This window comes from Drosophila albomicans, chromosome X (assembly GCF_009650485.2).
Source record: "Drosophila albomicans strain 15112-1751.03 chromosome X, ASM965048v2, whole genome shotgun sequence".
Lineage (NCBI taxonomy): Eukaryota > Metazoa > Arthropoda > Insecta > Diptera > Drosophilidae > Drosophila > Drosophila albomicans.
Window position 1 is genome coordinate 21,918,657 of NC_047627.2, and position 20,171 is coordinate 21,938,827.

The following is a 20,171-nucleotide window of genomic DNA, read 5'->3' on the forward strand; positions in this document are numbered from 1 at the left end:
ACATTTCAATACTCCGAAATATTTGAAAACAATATTCAAGTAGCGTGATGAAGTTATCATAAATTATTTATTTTAGAATTCGCTGGCAAAATGAATGAGTAAATAAAAAAGACGCCCACAGTTATGCAATACTTTTCATGTCGCTGTTTTTTATTGACTTTGGCCTAAAAAAACGACCAAAAAATTGAAAAAAAAATAATAAATATAAAGAGATGAAAACCCCCTCAACAAAAACAAAAAAAGGCGAAAACGAAAAATAACGAAAACCCACAACCAGAAAATAAATACAAGCCAAACAAATGCCAAAGTATTATTATTATTATTTTTTTGATATTTACCAATATTTGCACAAATGCCTTGGCGCTGCTTAAAGCCGAAAGCCGAAAGTCGAAAACTCGTTAAGTGACGCTGAGCGCTATCGGCGTAAAGTGCGTCAGTTGTTTGAATTTGTTCTGGCGGTATGGCCGCATGGCCGCATGGCCCCATGGCGTATGCGCAATCTTTGGAGTGTGTATCGCTCGCTGACAACAAGTTCTTCAATAGGCGCGCACACAAGTGCCCAAGAAAACTTGCCTCTAAAGTTAGATGATGAGAGCAAGAGAGAGAGAGACAGGGAGAGAGAGAGAGACGAGGGCGTAAACCAAGCAGCCAATTAGCGACTTACAATGAAATCAATTTGCAGTTAGTCGACTTAATCAAATCAGAAAAGTTAAGTGACAAAACTTTGCCAGGTCACAGACCAAAGCAGACGACAGCTGTCCAGGATGAGTTCAAACTCGCACACACACACACACTCACACTCATACACACACACACACTCACACTCATACACACACACACACACACACACTAACAATAACACTAACACCAACCTGAACTAAGCTGCATTTCATGCCCAACCAACGTCGACCGTTGGGAGCACAAAAGCGACATAATTTATGGCTAAAACCTTATGCATAATTGAATATTTCCAACTATGCTACCAATAAAATCGCTAAATGAACTGAATACAGACTCAATGCCGGTCGCTGTCGATGTCGCTGTCGCCGTCGCTTTCGTTGTCGATGTCGCTGACAATGGCAAATCGAATGAAATAATTATACTCTCTCTCCCGTGTGTGTGTGCACAGAACTTTGCTGATTTTTCAATTGTATATTGATGTAGGATAATACAACATTTTTGTTTTTTTTTTTTTTTTTTTTTTTTGTTCAATATGTTGCATTTTTAATGCGTTTCATAGGTACTATTATAACTTTGTGCCTGTAACAACTGTCCCACCGTTGTTGGGCCAAATTCCAATTTCTTGTAATATCAGCCCCTTGTTGGGTGCCAGAATTACTTGCAGCATGCCGCGCCGCCACACTGCTTTTTTTCCTACTTGCGTGTGCGGCTCCTTGATCATCATCACCAGCCGAGCGGGACCCTTTGAACCCTTAGCTCTTCCGGGATGTGGGGGGGTTGTTGCTGTCACTGATGATCGCTATGCTTGCGGTGAATTATTATAGAGTCCCTCATCCAATATGCATGGAACGATCCTCATGCGAATACAATAAAAGGCATACATGCCTAACACAAAACCAAGTAAACTATGGCCAATTAAACAAACTAATTTGAAACTGAAAAGAAAACTCACAAGAAAAGTAGTGTACCTAAATGGAGAGGACGAAGGTGTTGATGTCAATCTCCTTGTTCGCTACCCACCCAGCCATAGTCTTCTAATGTATTTTTAAGTGAAGACCCCAAACGCAGCTTTTTATTTACCCCTTCTTATGCTCCCATGTCATCAGAAAAGAAAACTTAGTATTTCATCATCATTATAAAATTTAATTATTCAAGCAGAAAGAAACGGAAATGTAGTATATCCATAAGAATGAATAGTTATTTTAACAAAATTTATCCAGATTTGCCAAATAAACTAGAGTATAACTTAGTATTAGAATATGTGTACAAGTATAATTATCATTATGAGTGGCCGTACATATGTATAAGAAAGTCGTTCAAATATTCAGAATTTTTAATGTGTGTAGGCTACTGCATGCGAAATAGTATCTAAAATTTTATACATTTTATACTATTTTATTTTAGCTGTAATTAATTGTTCATTTCATTTTCATATTCCATGTTTTAGGTTTTTGCTCTCAGCAACGAGGTTTGAGAACAATTGAATTTGGTAGAGCAAATATGTATGAGAGCAGTAGGTTTTAGAACAACTTCATTTGGTAGCGCAAGTAAGTCTGTATGAGAGCAAGTAGGTTTTAGAACAACTTCATTCGTACAGTTTTGTATTATTTTATTTCACTGAGCAGTTTAATATTATTGTGTGGTTTTATTTTTTTTAATGTTCACTGACTGTTATATATTTTGTATTTGTTTTGTTGTCATTTAAATACGATTGCAAAATACACTTGACAAAACATTTATTCTTATTTCTTTTTCTCCGCGCCTGAAAAAGAAATCGCAATAGCGATACATGGCAATAAAATACGAATATTAATGAAAAGGCAATCAGTTAACTCATTTCTGCTTTTTCTTTATTTTCGTCTTTATTATGCTGGACTAGGCAGATGAGTTACCTGATGCACTTGTCATTGCAAATCAAGGCAAATACATAACAAGAGATAGAATAATAAATGAAAAGAAAAGTGCGCAAGCCGTCGGCAATCACAGCGCGGCTACACTGGCCAACACAAAGGTGTTAACGATGTGGTAGCTAACGCCTTGCGACTTTCCTTTCTCACTCACCCAATTTTCCTCGATGAAGGCCTTCTCGACGATGTTGGTGTTGTTGGTTTTGTTTAAATTTTTTTTTATTTTAAATTATTTTACCAATTCACGATTTGCACTTGATTGTTTTACGACACTTTGGTTTTTTACATTATTAGGCACAGAAAAAAAAAACAACAAAAAATGTTCTGTCGAGTGTAGTTTTTTTTTTTTTAATTTTTTTCTTTTATATTTTTACACACACACAATGTATATTTCACTGCTTCAGTTTTTTTTTTTTTTTTTTTTTTGGTCTTTTGCTCACGTTGTTCACCAACTTATTTATGCTTTTAATTACTCTTTTTCTCCTATGCTCATATGATTTTGGGCTTTCAGTATCTTAATGATTTTTACTGAGATTCAGCCGCAATGTTGTTCGGTTTTTTTTTAAAGCGATTTGCACTCGCTATGCACACACTTGCACTTCTATTTCTGTTACATTTATTATTTTATAAATTATTTAATTTATTATTTATTTTTTTGTGTGCTCCCTGCTGCTGCTGTCGGTCGTCGCCTTAGCCAGTTGGCTGGTAGCAAAGATTATTTTTTCCTCTGTATATATAAGTGGACACCTGATTTAAACAATTTTTTATGAAATTTTTGCAACTAATTATTTTTTTCCTATTTTTATAATATTTACCTTGCCTGGACGGCACTTTGAAGTATTCTGCTAATGCCAGCGTTTTGCGGCAAAAGCGGCGGGGATGGACAAAATTATTTAAGATTAAATATTTTTTTTTTTTGTCTTCTTGGCCACGAGGCCTTAATACTTTTGATGTTCTGGGTGGATATACAGAATTTCTAAAGCGTCTGCTTCCTTTGCGATCTTGATTGAAAAGATCTAACCTTGATAGTGCAGATCTTAACCAGCCCAAGTGAGAGCGAAATTCACCAAATGGTGAATTTACATCTGTCACTTACAACGCTGTAACTCTCCACTGTCACCCACATATCTACGTACGCCTATGCGCGCCTAACTATTTAAATTCAAATCCTAACGTATTATTTATTTTTAGGGTTATTTTAAGTTTTTAAATTTTATTGTTGTTTTTTTTTATGTATGTATGTACTGTATGGGTCCATTACATGCCTGCGGAAAATGTTTGTAACAGGCAGCCATCTCTGTCACCATAAAGTATATATGTTCTTGATCAGCGTCGACAGCCGTCTGTCTGTCCGTCCGTCCGTATGAACACCTATATACATACATAGATCTCAGAGACTATAAGAAATAAAGATATAAATTTTTTTCGACAACATTTGTTATGTATCTTTGGCTGGCAATCTGGTATATTTTGCACTTTGTGGTATATTTTAAACGTAATACAATATCAACATACTAAATACACTACTTGCTATTTATACTATTTATACCAAACTAAGAAACTATGTACATATATACATTGGCATATATTTTTAGTATTTTTGCGGTATATTAATTCGGTATATTTTAAAATTAATACCGCACTGTTTGGGTTCGAGCACACTCGACTACAGATTTCTTACCCTCGTACATTCTAATTTAAAGCCGAGTTGATCTCTTTTTTGTATTTCACAAGCTTTTCATTTAATCTGACTTCTGTGCAATGTTTATTGTATCTTTTTTGTGTGAATACCTAATGGTATTTTCACCTGCATAAATTGTGTGGCTAAATTGTAACAGCTGCTTGGCACGCTTTTGCTTCACTGTGTTAAATTGCAGAAATTATGGGAGTGCGAATTAGTTGCGAGAATTTATTCGTTGTTCAAATGTTCAAATTTGCTGGAGAATAATTGCTAGAAAATAAAGATTTTACTGATGCAATTAATTCATGCATATTAGTTGAAAACAGATGCATATTAACTTCACAGATGTAAATATCGCCTTGGGTTATGGCTTTCATCCATTTAATTTCTCTGCTTTAAGCGGCAATAAAATTCAATCTCTGGATTGTAATTAGTGCTCACAACTACTAGTTGAATGTTTACGACGTTAATCAAAGTATTTATTATACAAAAATGTTTGCAAGGGAGCAGAAGAAAAAAATGGTGGAAAGACGGCGGCTAATTGCTGTGGTCCATTTGAGGCTGGGTGTGCATTGGTCTCGTTGCAATGTTTAACCGCGCCTGCGACGCGCGTTGTTGGCACGACGTCTGCTAGCGGCGCGTCTGTTGCTGTTGTTGTTGCGTCTGGTGTTGCGCCTGTTCTTCGTGTTGCGACTGGTCCGGCGATTGGTGCTGGTCGTCCTGCGCTTGCGAGTGGTGCGTCGCACAACTGCAGCTGCGGTGGTTGTTTCATCGTCACTTGACTCGGTTTCGGAATCCGTATCGGCGGTGGATACCGATGAATCTGTATCGGAGTCAGAATCTGTAGATGATGGTGCTGAGGAGACTGTATCTGCAGCTGCATCTGTAGCTGATGTGTCAGTGTCTGTTGTTGTTGGTGTTGTGTTTGAATCAGTGTTGGTATTACTCGCCGCATCATCGCTGGCATCATCATTGCTAGCATCATCGGTATCCTCACCTGCATCGGTGTAATCATCATCGCTATCGCCATCCGCAGCCATCACTGTGGTGGCCCATAGAGCGAGGAGGGCGAGCAACAAGAAACGCGTACTGAACTTCATTATATTCTTTCTCACTTTCAAATGGCAAACGCTAATTTGATGGCATTGTTGCCGTTGACAGTCAGTTATATACGTGTTGGGGGAGGCCAATCGCAAAAAGCAAACAGCATTTGTTCAACGCTAGTTTGTTTGTTCAACTTGTCGTCGAGTATCAAAATATGTCGCGCATATAACAATAGATATGGCGATGAAAACAATGTAAACATTCTATTTTGATCATCCACCAATGTGAGTAATTACCAAGGGGAATAAGAATATTTAACACTAAACTCGAAGTGGAAACTTCCAAACTCTTTTGCGAATTGATGCGCAAAAATTTCATGCGAACTTCTTTTGTTAGATATTTGTTCATATGAAATGTGGCAGATTAAATGAATACTTTTATTTTTTATTTGAATTTGTTGTTGTTGTATATATAGATCTCGAATTTATTGCTTATTGCCAGTTGAATAAACTCATTTTTAAATTATGAATCAAACATTAGAAGATTGAATTTAACATTCCTGAAAATTTGATGCGATCAGATAAAAAGTGTTGAAGTCATTTAATAGAAAATTATGTTCGCTGATGTCAGATCTTAGTTGCTTCGGATGTCAATACGGTATATTTTGTGCTATATGGTATATATTGGATATAGTTGTGTATTGATATATAGTACAGTATTTATATACCAAACATAACATATGCCAGATTTAAGTATTTTTTTATTATAAGAAAAGGGTAACGGGTATTTCACAGTTGAGCACACTCGACTGTAGCTTTCTAACTTGTTTTTATTTAGCACAAAAGGCATTTTTATATAAAGATATATACTATCTGGTTTTACATCTATCCCCTTTAAGAAATTAATCTTAAGCATTAATCTCAAAGAAAGTGAAATGGTAAATTTTCTAAGAAATAATCTTGCCACAAAATGAATCTAATAATTAATATGCATTTGAAAAGTGTTGCTGTCAATATCTTAAGAAAGATTACATCAAAAAAGTTAGCATAAATGTTTTTCGAATCCCGAATCACAGATTCAATGACCAATGGCTCGGTAAACCTTGAACTTTATTTTCTGATAAACACATTATTAATTTAGCATGACACCGAGAACAGATTAACAATATAATTGGGCTGGGCAATTTGCTATTTAAAGATCGATAATGGTTATATTAATAACAACTCGCCAGTTGCCATTAAGTAAACTGCTAAAAATATAAATATTCACAATTGAAAATAGACTTGCATTGATCAATGCGATGCAGTTGCCAAGCACTTTCAATGCCCTGCATCGATTTCTGAATATGTTGTAACTGCAACTCTCTCACTAAGCTGCTGTTGATTGTCATATGCTCAGTGTAGGGTAATCGTGAGGGCATTTTACTATATAAGCCTAGACGAAAGACACAAACGACAGCAACAGCTACCTCAGCAGTTCCATCTTCCAGCCATGCGCTTCTTCTCGGTCTTCTGCATTCTTGTGATCCTTGCGGTTGCGGTCATAACTGGCGGCGAAGCCAACTGTTGGACCCCTCCCAAGTGCAAGCCCACACCCTGCAGGCCAGTGACCAAGTGTCCACCTGTTACCAAGTGTCCGCCAGTGGTCACCAAGTGTCCTCCAGTGGTCACCAAGTGCCCGCCTGTTACCAAGTGCCCTGTGGTTACAAAGTCTCCTCCAGTGGTCACCAAGTGTCCACCAGTGGTGACGAAGTCTCCTCCAGTGGTCACCAAGTGTCCGCCAGTGACTAAGTGCCCGCCTGTGGTGACCAAGCGTCCTCCAGTGGTGACCAAGTCTCCACCGGTGGTTACAAAGTCTCCCACAACCCAACCCAAGCCATGCGGTAAGAACCCGAAGAAGCCCTGCGGCAAGCACCCAAAGAAATCTTGTGACAAGCACCCAAAGAAATCTTGTGACAAGCACCCAAAAAAATCTTGTGGTAAAGACACTAAGAAATCCTGTGGCAAGCACTCTAAGAAATCTTGTGACAAGAACCCCAAGAAGTCTTGTGACAAGAACCCCAAGAAGTCTTGTGACAAGAACCCCAAGAAGTCTTGTGGACACACCACAAAGAGATCTTCTGGACACACCACAAAGAGATCTTCTGGACACACCACAAAGAGATCTTCTGGACAGACCACAAAGAGATCTTCTGGACACACCACAAAGAGATCTTCTGAACCCAAGAAATCCTGCGAGAAGACCCCAAAGAAATCCTGCGAGAAGAACCCAAAGAAATCCTGCGAGAAGACCCCAAAGAAATCCTGTGAGAAGACCCCAAAGAAATCCTGCGAGAAGAACCCAAAGAAATCCTGCGAGAAGACCCCAAAGAAATCCTGCGAGAAGACCCCAAAGAAATTCAAATGTTAAACTCTCTGACTGACTGATGGATCATTTCCGTTTTACCTGATCGAATTTATTGCTTTGTGTATAGTTGTTATATTTTTTGTTTTGTTTTGCACGATTATGGTTCTACTTGTTGATGAATTTATAATTGTGTAGTAAATAAAGTTTCTGCATATTTAATATGTTTTCTTTTTTATTGAAAGTGGGCGGGAAAGCAAACCAAATGTAAAGGGGTCCTAGATTTCGACTCAAAATCAATAAATGATTGGTAATTCTAAATTATTATGATTATGAACATAATCATATATTGTGTTTACGAATTGAAATATCGAAATTAACTTAACATAGTTAAGTCAACTTAGTTACATATTTAATTTGAATATGACCAAATTTCAATATCGGTTTTAGCTTAGCAAGTGGAGTTGTTCTCAATAAACTCTATAATTTAATAGAAGTTAACTTTTAGATGCAATATATAATATTGACGAATTTTTATTTAAATCACTTTAGATTTAGAAATTTAGCTAGAAATGCATTAATATGCACAATCTATCTATATACGCATTAACTTTAATTAAGAATCTCTATAAAAGACAATAATTATGAAATTGAATCGATAAATTCCTATCACGGGTTGCTTTATTCGCTTTAGCGTGAAATTCATGCATATTCCGAAAAACGAATTTCAACATAAGGCAACGTTACAAAAACATACAATATCACTTTTCAGATTGTATTTTTATGCATATGTATGTATTTGTATAATATTTCAAAGGGCATATTAGTCTCATTGAAAATAGTATAAAAACAATTTTGAATTTTATGATTATTATGATCAATTGATGTGCTTTGAATTCGAAAGAGAGTAAGTTAAATGAACTTGTACTTTCACTTCTCGAAATAGCTCATAATAAACGCAGAATACCCTTTAAAAATTCGCGTAAAAATTTGGATATGTTATGTGGAAAAAAGAATCTTCGTTTTGATATTTGCTGTGAAACAAGTTTTCGTTGCGCAAAAAAGTTTTGTGTTGTTTTCTTCTTTTTTTTATTTTATTTTGTTGGTTGTCAGTTACGCAACATGCAATCGACTGTTGGCCCAAGCACCCATATGTGTGAGTGTGTGTGTGTGTGTGTGTGTTTGTGTGGCATGCAGATTTCTATCAATTTTCACGCCCAATTGGATCTGTCACCCCAAACCATATGCACTCTGAATAATGCGTGGACAATTTGATTTACATAATTTCCATTGATGGCAATCAACTGTTGCGTCTTTTCCCACACACACACACACACACACACACACATACACACCGCAGACTCTGCAGTCGAATGAATCTGGGCAGCAGCTCGAGGCAAAACCCTTTCAGGACAAACACTTTTGTCACATTTCCGCTAAGCTGCTCAGACGGTCTGAAACTCTGCTGTTCGTTTACTTCGTCCTGCCATCTTCAGTTCAGTTTGTTTCGGTTCGGTTTCCTTGTCTCCCTTCTGTCTTCTCTCTCTCACTCTCTCTCTTATCTACATTCCATATTCTCTCAGACCATTTTTTGGATGGAGGAGAAGGTCCTCGACAATAATTTACGCTTGAATGACGCTTCGTTATTGCTAGTCATTGAACTTCAGCAAATGTGGGCGTATGTCACAAGTGGGCGTGCTTTCCATATGCGTGTGTGTGTGTATTGCTGGACAAGTCACAGCTTAATCCGATGAGAGCGAAAAGAGAATTTGCTTTTTATTTATAGCTGCACCTTTAGCGGGGCTCGCATTTGCCAGCCCCCAAAAATAACTTGCATTTAATCAATATGTTTGTACATATGTATGTATGTGTGCATAAAAACTGGCAAATGGCATCACGATTTTATTTGTCAGAGAACTGAAAATACTGAAAAACTCAATACTATTATATCAACACAAGTAACAATCGAGAAAAGTTTAACGGAAATACATACTACATATATTCTCTATATAAATACGCCTTCATGTGTATCGTTTGCTCGCTGCGATTGATTAACGCAGCCTGCCTTTAACAATGGAATGAATATCTTTTGTTTTTATTCATCAATTTGCATATCGGAAAAAGGCTTTATTTTAACTTCAATGTCGCAACTGATGCTTGCAATTACAAGTCTATTTAATTGACGATTAAATTGACTTTCTTCGGTGCAAACAAATTGAAATAATTGATAGTTTGTAATAAAATGGTATCAAGTGACTTCTTAAATTTCGAGACTGAAACAGTTTTTCTTATTTCAATTAAAGTAAATAGTTATTAAATGAAATGAGTTAGTTACAAAATTATATAAATAAATGTAAGATTTACGTAAACATACCAAAGAGTGCAAAATATAACATATTGTCGTTATATGTTCAGGAATTATAAAAATTATATTTATTATAGTATGTATGAAACAAACTTGATATGCATGCCACCATTATAAAGAACAATTATATGTCTATATCTTATAGTCTCTGAGATCTAGGTGTTCATAGAGACTGACAGGCATGCAGACAGAAGGACATAGCTAATCAAAAATATATTCGGAAATGCCTGCCGACTTCTACCTTTTTTATACATTACGAGGAGGCACAATCTTATATTACCCTTCTAGTCTATGGAAATTTACATATAAAAATATGTAAACAACTTGATAAAAGTTTTAGTTTAAAATAGAAAATTGAAAATATACATATTTTTTTATAAAGTGCTAACTTTTCATAAAAATATCCAAAAAGCATTCAAAAACTTATCAAGCTGAATGACTAATTTACTTAATGTCTGGAAGTGATAAATGAATTTGCAAACTTTTTAAAATAATTTCAAAAAAGATTTAAAATCGATAAACTTAATACCGCCTATTTTGTTTTAAACTTTTAAAAAATAACAGAACATGTATTGTATGAAAGCATTTGAAAGTCGTCACAAAAAGCTTTGAACTTTCGCATGCTTAAAGCTATCAAAAGCTGTGCCCAAGTTATTTAAGCTTTGTGCTTTGCAACGGAAATCATTTTCGGAACCGGCTATGCAAGCTTTAAGCTTTCACAATTTCACCACAGTGGAAAAGCTCAACGTGCTACACGTATCCGGGACTACTGGGCGAATGAGCTATTTTACAACCATATATGGCAATTGCGGCCACTTACTGCTTTAGCTTATCTTACACCGCATCAATTACGGGCAGCAGATGCACAAATCACTTGGCTATGCAATTGACATAATAAGGGTTGACAGTTAATTTGTGAACTACAAACGATTAAACATGTTAAAGACCTATCAATAAATATAATGACAAATACATTTCCATTTCCATTTCCTTGCTCCCTGCTGCCAAAAGGGAAATAGTATGTCAACGTTCATGTTTAACATAATTTTCTCAGTTAATGAGCAGATTATTGGTAATTTGTCTAGCAGAGCTTTTTTTTTCGAAAAAAGTTTGTCAACTGATTTTACAAAAAAAACGAGTAGAGGAAATTGCGTTTCGTTCCGTTGAAGACTGTTAGAAGCAAACGAAAAAGAGAAGATAAAAATTACTATGAATTTTATTTTATTATTTACAACTTTATAAAATGTATTACAAAATTTACTAATTGAATTTCAAATTTGATTTAAAGTCTGATAAATATCTCGTATGCATATTTAAATTTGATTTAAAGTCTGATAAATATCTTGTATGCATATTCAGAGCAAGTATTTTGCAATTTTGTAATTCTTGCATCGCTCATATTGCTTAATTAGTATAAAAAGCATGGAGTAATGGAAGTATTTAGTGTGGTTTCGATTCTTTACGTTCGAGCAATAGAATTTTGCTATAATAACTTGTTTTCACAAGAATTTAATAAACTCGGGCGAGAGTTATGCAAGGCGAGTTCACCTAAACAATGTGGAATGCAGAATATCAAATTAGGATTAATATGAGTATGAGTACGAGTATGAGTATGAGCAAAATGCAAATCAGTTATTCTTCGCCTTTCCCCCTCGGTGGCATATTAACATTTAGTTCAACTGGATACTTATGTATTGAAGATTGAAGCAGAGATGAGTAGCGAATTAAATGCAAAATTCAAATTGAAAATTTTGGCATTTTCACAGCTGAGCAACGACTAGCTTTATAAGAGTTTATTAATACTGATATAAATTATTGATTAATTACATATTCTCTTATTTCTCTCTTTTCCTCTACTTTCAGGTAAGTTTTGCAACTTCATTAACTACATACTTTATTGGGTGGCGACGAGATTGCAAATTTCGCACAGGTGACAACTTTTAATTACCGTAAGTACAGTGCGTGGTGAAAATATTATGTCACGGGGAGGTGAAATTCATTATGATTATATCGTGGGCACCCATACACTTGGTAATGAACCTGCCACACATTTGTGGTCAATAGTGCGAGTTCTTGTTGCAGTGGCAGGTGAACTGAGTGCAACGATTTGCTCAACACTTTATGATTGAGTTGCATAGATTAAAGGGCATCTCAGCAACATGTTCAATCACATATACACACTGACATCCTTTGCCATTGCAATTATGAAACTATCAATAACAAAAGCTGTAGCTGTTGCTGTTGCTGTTGGTGTTGCATGCAACAAAGCGTCTGCAGCACAGCTATTATACTGAAAGGCAACCACAAAGTTGAGCTTGACGGGCAAAAAGGAAAATAGTAAAGAGCAGCAACAGCGACTGCAATAAAAACAAACTCATTTAACTTTCGAATGGGGTCATAAACTGAGCTCAGAACTGAAAACGAAATGGCCTGAGCAACTGATAAGAATGGAATCCAATGAATATATATTAAAAACTACAAATTATTTGTAATGTGCTAATATCTAATATTATTGTAAGAAGTCACAGAAGAGTCTTTTCTGACTCTCAGTTGGTTTACCTTATCTCATATTGTTCTGATTTGTGCATTAGAGAGACTTATCAGCAGAGACTTATCAAACTCGGAGTCTCTAACTATTGTATTATTTATTTACATACATATATGTAAATGCGTTTTCTTGTGATTATAAAATATATGTTTAACTCTTCTATACTTTGTCCTTTTTTGAAGGGAATTTCTAAGCTTGTCCAGTTGTGTGTGGCAAAGTGAATTTCAAATTTGTAGCGAGTCCAAGGCTAACCGACTTTTGCTGCCACACACACACACACACACACACACACACACACACACACACACACACACACACACACACACACACACACACACACACACACACACACACACACACACACACACACACACACACACACACACAACAGACACACACACACATTGGAAAGCTCACAAGTGTTACATTTGTTTGTGCCGCATTGTTGGTTTAATTAGGTAATCGGCTTCTGTTTTCCCTTTGCAGTTTGCATTTCCAACTGCTGTGCGAGTCGATCTCTAAAGCCAGACAAAAAACACTTGCTCAAACGTTGAGAGAGAACAACTTTAACTTTATTGTTTGATGATGAAATGACTTTAATGTAAACTTGTTGCCAGCACATAAAGATTTCGCTGGCGTTTACTATTTTTTCTTTTTTTGTAAGTTAAATTTGTTTTATGGCATCGTTAGCATCATTCTCTATGGGGACAATAAATGTGTGTGTGTGTGTGTGTGTGCTAATTTTGTTAATAATACGCCGTGTTGCACAAGCTGCAATAAAATGCTTGTGAAAACAATCTGCAAATCCACAATCCACACAGCCGCATGCACTGCAATCGTCACCTCATCACCTCAGCTCTCCATTGTTGTCAGCCGGGCTCTATAACTAATGCGTGTCTGGGATTTGCCAGCAGCAACATCATCGTCGTCCCCATCATCATCAACGTCGTAAGCAGCGACTGCTGCTGCTGCTGCTGTTGCTGTTGCTGTTGCTGCTCTACCTTCTGCTGATGGCCCATCATTAATAGCAACCGTCGGGCAGCCAACATGTTGGGCTAGAAACACGCTTGGCAACATGTTGGAAGCGCTCGCCTGGGTCGTATACGTAATCGAGCTCGAGAGCACAGTGGTGTGAGTTTGCTGCTGCTGCTGTCGAGTCTTCGCCTTTGCTTTGTGTGCGGCATTTCCGTTTGTTTCGAGTACTGAACTTTGCACTTGCTATTTTTTGAAATAACAATAATTGATTGTAGAGATATTGGAAATAGTTCGATAAGTTGATCTTTACTCTCTTTCAGACATCACTCTTTACTTAACTCTACTTTATTTGAGCTCTTGTCTCTTTCTATCTGTTTCAGAGTTTCTACATTTTATTGTTTCATATCACAAAATTTGCAATTTTCTCTGTGTTTTACTCCTCCTCTGCCTTTGCTCTACTCTCCCTTATTTTCATTGCAACCTTTTCAAACTCATTTTCTCACCCTTTTCACGTCTCACTTAATTTCTATTCCGCTCGATAGAACAATATGATATGCCAATTATTTGAAGTGCATTGTCTTTTGTCCAGTCGAATGCCCCGCACAGTGGTTGTTGTTGTTCGTATAGCATTACAAATTTGCATGCTGTGTGCCAGGGGACAAACAAATCCAAATGAAATAGCGCACTAGTTTATGTGTTTAGTTTTCAGCAAAGTAATTTGCAAATTGCTATGAATATGTAAATTGTAAATTGCTCCACTGTGCGGCAATGTTGCTACGGTTTTTGCTACGGTCATGTAGCATTTTGCTGCAGTTTATTTATTTGCACTTCTGTTTGCTTTTGTTGTGCTTTGTTTGCACTTTGTTTGCGAAGCGCGCGCGTTGCTCGCGCTGCCAGCAGCAGCAGCAGCTTTTGTTGCATGCCACAAGGAGTCGATGCTGCAGCAGCACTTTCACTCACGTCTCCACACACACACACACACACACAGAAATTGTGGGTGTTTGCTGGTTCGTCTTCTTTTTGTTCGCAACATGTTGAAAGCGAACGCCATGTGAAACGAACCGCTGCCGAACTTGGCCGTCGCCAGTCACGAACCGTTGCCGCTTGTCAGTTGCGTAGCAAACGTCTAGCGTGAAGGTTTAGCACCAGCGAGATTCCAAAACGTCAACAAAAAAAAAGAAACGAATATATTGTGTACAAACCGCCGGCAGAATTTCCTAGCACCAGCACCAGCAGCAGCAGCAGCACGTGCAACAACAACAACAACAACAACTACAACGATTGGCAACTGGCAACAAGCAATTGCAACAAATATCAACGTCAACAACACAAAAGCGTCCCGGTGTGTAAAACTCGTGCACAATTTGACTATGCTCGCAATTTGTTTTCTTTTTTTTTTGTTCAGTTTTTTTTGTAGTGTAACGTATGTGTGTGTGTGTGTATGATGTGTGCGTATGTGTGTCTGTGTGTTTGTCGCGTGTTGAGTGCCGAAGGTGCTTTAAAAATGAAAAAAAATCAAATCAAAGTGCACAGCCCTGGAACTGTGAAGTGAAAAATGAAATGAAAACGCAAATAAAAAAAAAAAATGTAAAATACAAAAAAAAAAAAAAAAACAAAAGAGGAAGAAAAGCGAGACACACTTGTAGCAATTAGTGGCAAGAAGACGAGTGTCAGCGCCATTTTCGGGGGCCAAATGGACTTGTTGCAGAGCGCAGACACACAAACCATAAAAAAAATAAAAATCAGCATCGACTGTATAGAAGAAAACACAAAAAAGTCGCAGCAATTGCAATCGTGTTTTTTTTTGTCAGCCTTTTTACGAACTGTGCACACACTACACTCTTGTGACCCATATATGGCTGTTATAGTTTATAGCCCGCAAAACAAAACAAACAACACAGCAGACAGCGAGATATATATATATATGCATATAGATAGTGTTGATTAGGGGAACCCAAAACTCGAAAATTGCGACTGCGATTCAAATTTCGGCGTGGGCTGAAATTCCGAGTTCTGACTTCTCATTCTCATTTTCGGTGGGGCCAATATTTAATGATTGCGCTAAATTAATCGCTTTTATTGATTGTTTCTATTGTTGTTGTTGTTTTTGTTGTCGTTTGCTTTTCTGCTTTTTGCATAAATTTTAAGCCGCCACGGAAAATCAGCTTCATATTGTAATTTATGGCCAGCTAACGAGGCAGATAAAGATGCCAAGAGAGAGATAGCAAAGCGCGGGTGGGTTTAAATTTTAGTGTGATGAAACTACGAGCAGGTGTTGAGCCAGCGATAAGCAAAGAGCGAACAAACAGACGGACAGACAGACAGCAACACAAATCACAATGATTAATCCAATATGAGGGGCAGCCTCCAGACTTTGTTTGAGTGGCAGTTGCAAGTCAAGTCCAAATATTGCTGTCAAAATGACTCAAAATCAAAATCATACAAATTTATATGACTTCTTCGTCTGCTTCTTCGCCGTCGCCTTCGTCTGCTTCTTCTTGGTGTCTTCTATCATATCATTTTTGCTATCAATTAGCGCGTCAGCATTTCAGAGTCATCGAACGTTAGCATGAAGCATGAGAGGGGTTAGCAGGGGGGGGGAACGATATGACAACATGTTATTAGGGTACTACTTATTTTAAAGTATGAAAACAAATACTGAACTCAGGCTGATAGACAACGTCCGAACACTTAGTCAGCTTTAGACAGTTTATTTGCGAAATGCGGTCGAATGTCTAAGAATTTCTTTTTGGCAGCAATCAAAATTATTGGACGGCCACCAATACAACAAAACAAAAAAAAAAACAAGAATAAAGAAAGCAAGAAAGAAACAAAACAACGACAATGTCTAAGAAAATTAACACATTTTTTTTTTATTTGTTTGTGGGCTTTGTGGGGCACTAAACGCAAAACAATTTAAATATATTCATCATGCGGACTAGCGAAAAATGTTAAGCGACACGCTTAGCAGCCTCAATCACAACGGCATGACGAATGCCCTACAATAAAAAATATACTAACAAAAAATACTGCCATACATTTAAGCAAATTGATTGATTGTCAATTATGTAGCCAACAAACAATATTTATAGCACAATTTGTCACAGACAGGAAGTCAAGTTGTTTGGCTAATGATCGATAGAGGTCCAAATTAAATAATCTAGCTGGAAGGATACAAAAAAAAAAGAAAGAAATAACATAAATAAAGAAGGTGTGAGCAGGAAAAACATTTCAAAAGGCAGTGTTGCATTCAACTGAAATGGAATGGAAAAAGATTAGATAATTGTTTAATTGAAATATCAACTCGAAACAAAAGAAATCAAGCGGTCAGTTAAATTAGTATTAAATAAATAAATAAATTGTTCAATTTGCGAAATAGACTTTAAACTTGATAAATCAATTTGGCAGTTATGTTTCGTATATTAGTAGATATTTAGTATTAATTGTTAGTATTATATTTAGTATAATTTAACTGATACTCAAGCAAGTTTCTTAACAATTGAGAGTAAACAAAATGAGATAGAAATAATTTCAAGTGGTTTGGATATTATGTAGTATGTATTCAGTATATTGTATATTTGGTATTAGTTGTTAGTATTTTATTTAGTATAATTTTACTGACACTTCAGAAAGTTTCTTAACAATTGGGAGCAACCTTTTCAGTTAGCTACAAAATCAGCAACATAATTTGTATATTAGTATATATTTAGTATTATTACTTAGTATTTTATATAGTACAATTTTCGTATACAGCAGCTTGTGTTTTCGAAATTAAACGGTCAGATAAATTAGTATTAAACAGCTAAATTGCTTAATTGCAAAATAGACTTTCAAGTTCTAGTATATTCTAGTATATTCTAGTATTCTAGTATATTTAGTATATATATTTAGTACATTATGTAGTATTTTTACTTATACTGAAGAGAGTCTCTTTCCAATTGAGAGCAACCTTTTGAGTTGGCTACAAAAATCAGTTATAAATAATTTCAGGTGGTTTATATACATATTAGTATATATTTAGTATATGTAGTATATATATTTAGTACTTTATGTAGTAGTTTTGCTTAGACTGCAGCAAGTGTCTTTCCAATTGAGAGCAACCTTTTGAGTTAGCTACAGCTAAAATCAGCTATAAATAATTTCAGGTGGTTTATCAATTTCCGCTTCCAAATATGCAGCAACATCATCATGACAGATGTCTCGCTAGAGGCTATATATAGTATATTCGAATACATCGAGTGTTGGGCAGTTGCCAACACAAAATAGAAAATCTGTCATGTAAAAATGTGTAACGAAAAGTGCCATGCAAATGCATGTACTCATTCAACGCTTTGATTGTCGTGTAGAGTATCTGTGCACAGAAAATAATATTGTCTATGTGGGAATACATCAAATTGAACCGAGTTCTTCTATTTGTTTTTGCGGCAAATGCTAAGTGTGCTCGTGTCGCATAATTAACGCATACCACAGTGCACTACATAAGTGCGCGTCCACATCACTCCCAGCACACGCATTTAATTGTCTCACACAAACACACACACACAGAGAGAGAGGGAGAGAGAGAGAGTCTCTTTGACTCTCTGTGTATGTGTGTGTGTGTGCAGCTGAGCTTAGGCTTGGAAATTTCATTTTGGTGGCCATTTGATGTGAAACTTATTTATTTATAAAACGCGCAGTCGAGTGTATGAATTTGTGTGTGTCTGTGTGTGTGTGCTCTGAAACACAAGCGAAAGACAAGCGACAAAAATTCAACGATAAATATACAAAATATAAATAAACCCAAAAGCAAAAGCAAAACGCGAAACGCTCTCGATGTCGTTGTCGTTGTCGTTGTCGCTGTCGCTTTCGCTGTCCAGTCCAAAAGCCCCAAAAGGTGCAAAACAAGGATATATCAAAAATATTTAATAAAAAACAACAACAACAATACGCGGCATATATAAATTAAAGTAAATAAAACGAATACGAATACGAATGCGAATAAAAATAATAATATAAGAACAGCGCAGTGAAGAGGAAAAACCAACAACAGTGTAAAATGTTGTGTTTCTTTTTTTATTCATTTTTTTCCCCGTATATTCATGCTTTGTTTTCTACTCCTTGCGCGTTAATGCCAACAGTTTGGATGTTTTAGCTCCCGCTACCATTCACCCACCTTTAAAGTGGGCGTGCAACACAAAAAATTCAGCAGAAATTTACAAAACCAAAACACACACAGACACACAAAATAATATAAACCGAGAAAAAACAAAAACCAAAAAGCTAAAAAGCAATTAAAAACGTAACAAATTGTGCCGTAAGTCAAGTTGGGGGCACTCGCCCAACTTCCCACCAAAAAAACAACAACAACAACAAGTAAAAAACAAAAAAATTATATATAAATACCAACAATAACAACAACACGAAGAGGAGAAAATATATATCAAAAACCCAACGCATCAGTTACAGGAGCAGTAAACAACAAGCAAAAGCAAAAGCAACATCAGCAGCAAAAGGTAATTTGCGAGAATTAAAGCGAAACTCGCACTAAACTATAAACAATTTAATTAATATTTTTTAATTGCTTGACTACCAAAAAAAAAAAAAAAAAAAAAAACGAAGCGCGAATTTTGTTAACTGAAACTCGAAGCACGCACTCGAAAAAAGAAAAAAAAAAACTATCAAATATCATGCATACACCAAGTGCGCCAGAGAGAATTTTTGAAATAGCGTTGCAACTGGCAACCGAAAAAAAAAAACAAAAAAAACAAACTAACTATTATTGTCCAACAGCGTCATAGTTTGCTTTTCGCATTTAATTCGATTTGCGGTTAAATTCTGTTCGAAGGGAAAGTTCAATAAATGTTGGTGATTCACGTCTTCGACATGAGGTTTGAATTTAACTGCAACTTTTAGGTAAATAATAATCACAACAGAGGGCGAGTGAGTCGCATTTGGCATTTGGCTGTCCGAGGGCGAGAGAGATGTGCCCACAGTCATCAGCCATCAGCCCACTCGGAGTGTAACCCACAAACACTCACTTGCACTCAGAGACCAAGGCAAGTTGAAGCGCCACTTGAGAATCTCACGCAGCGCAGAGACAACTGCAATTTGCATTGCTGAGTTGCCAAGTTGCTGCTGCTGATGTTGATGTTGTATTGTCGGTGATGGAGCAGATAATTACCAGCTGAAACAGTGCTGCATAGAATGAACTTCTAGCTGGCAACAGGTCTCAAATTTATTTATATGGGGAATTACATTGGTGGGGGCGGGGGAGAACTTTTAGTGAACCACAAATGGTGAATGCATTGGCAGTTTATTTATAGAATGCTTTGGCTTTTATGGCTGGCAATTAAAGCAGCCTAAGCATAAGCATTTGGCCAACTGATTTGCCTAAAACTAATCAGTTTAAAAGCACACTACAGCTACACTGCAAAAAAAAAACGTATTTGAAGATGGAGATTTTGATTTGAGTACTAAGAATTTTCTTCAAATAATATGAAAATTTCTAAGTTGATCTTATTAAGAAGGGCAAACATTTTTAATGTTTTGTTTTAACTATTTTATAATTTACCCTCTAAATACAAAATACGAGTACTTATTATCGATTCACACAACATTCAAAATCAGAACCCTCTCTTAGACTGCAAT

General features: G+C 36.4%; 2 protein-coding genes across 10 annotated transcripts in view; one reads left to right on the top strand and one right to left on the bottom strand.

Moving 5' to 3' along the window:
* The window catches only part of LOC117573400 (cAMP-specific 3',5'-cyclic phosphodiesterase), a 249,471-nt gene that overhangs the window by 92,916 nt on the left and 136,384 nt on the right, over positions 1-20,171 (top strand). For 2 of the 8 annotated variants that reach the window (XM_034256629.2, XM_034256646.2), the window contains exons 1-2: positions 14,662-14,886; positions 18,662-19,036. The exons of 5 other annotated variants lie outside the window; for them this stretch is intronic. The gene's annotated coding sequence lies outside the window, so the exon portion shown is untranslated. Of the gene's footprint in view, positions 1-14,661; positions 14,887-18,661; positions 19,037-20,171 lie in introns of those variants that run through there. One more of the 8 variants, XM_034256638.2, reaches the window with a different exon arrangement.
* Positions 4,727-5,415, bottom strand: LOC127565379 (pre-intermoult gene 1 protein). 2 transcript variants are annotated; one of them, XM_052003517.1, is made up of 2 exons: positions 5,267-5,415; positions 4,727-5,092 (listed from the first exon to the last, which is right to left on the bottom strand). In XM_052003517.1, exons 1-2 carry the CDS (start codon positions 5,367-5,369, stop codon positions 4,860-4,862), a joined length of 336 nt encoding a protein of 111 aa, XP_051859477.1. In that variant the 5' UTR covers positions 5,370-5,415; the 3' UTR covers positions 4,727-4,859. The 2 variants fall into 2 exon arrangements, with proteins under 2 accessions (XP_051859477.1, XP_051859474.1); XM_052003514.1 differs by having other exon boundaries at positions 4,727-5,173.

Bases quoted from the DNA above. Each gene is read 5' to 3' on its own strand.
- LOC127565379 (XM_052003514.1), bottom strand. From the start codon at position 5,369: ATGAAGTTCAGTACGCGTTTCTTGTTGCTCGCCCTCCTCGCTCTATGG. The intron at 5,174-5,266 runs GTGAGGATACCG...CAACAACAACAG, and splicing joins TGATGATTACACCGATGCAG to ACACTGACACATCAGCTACA.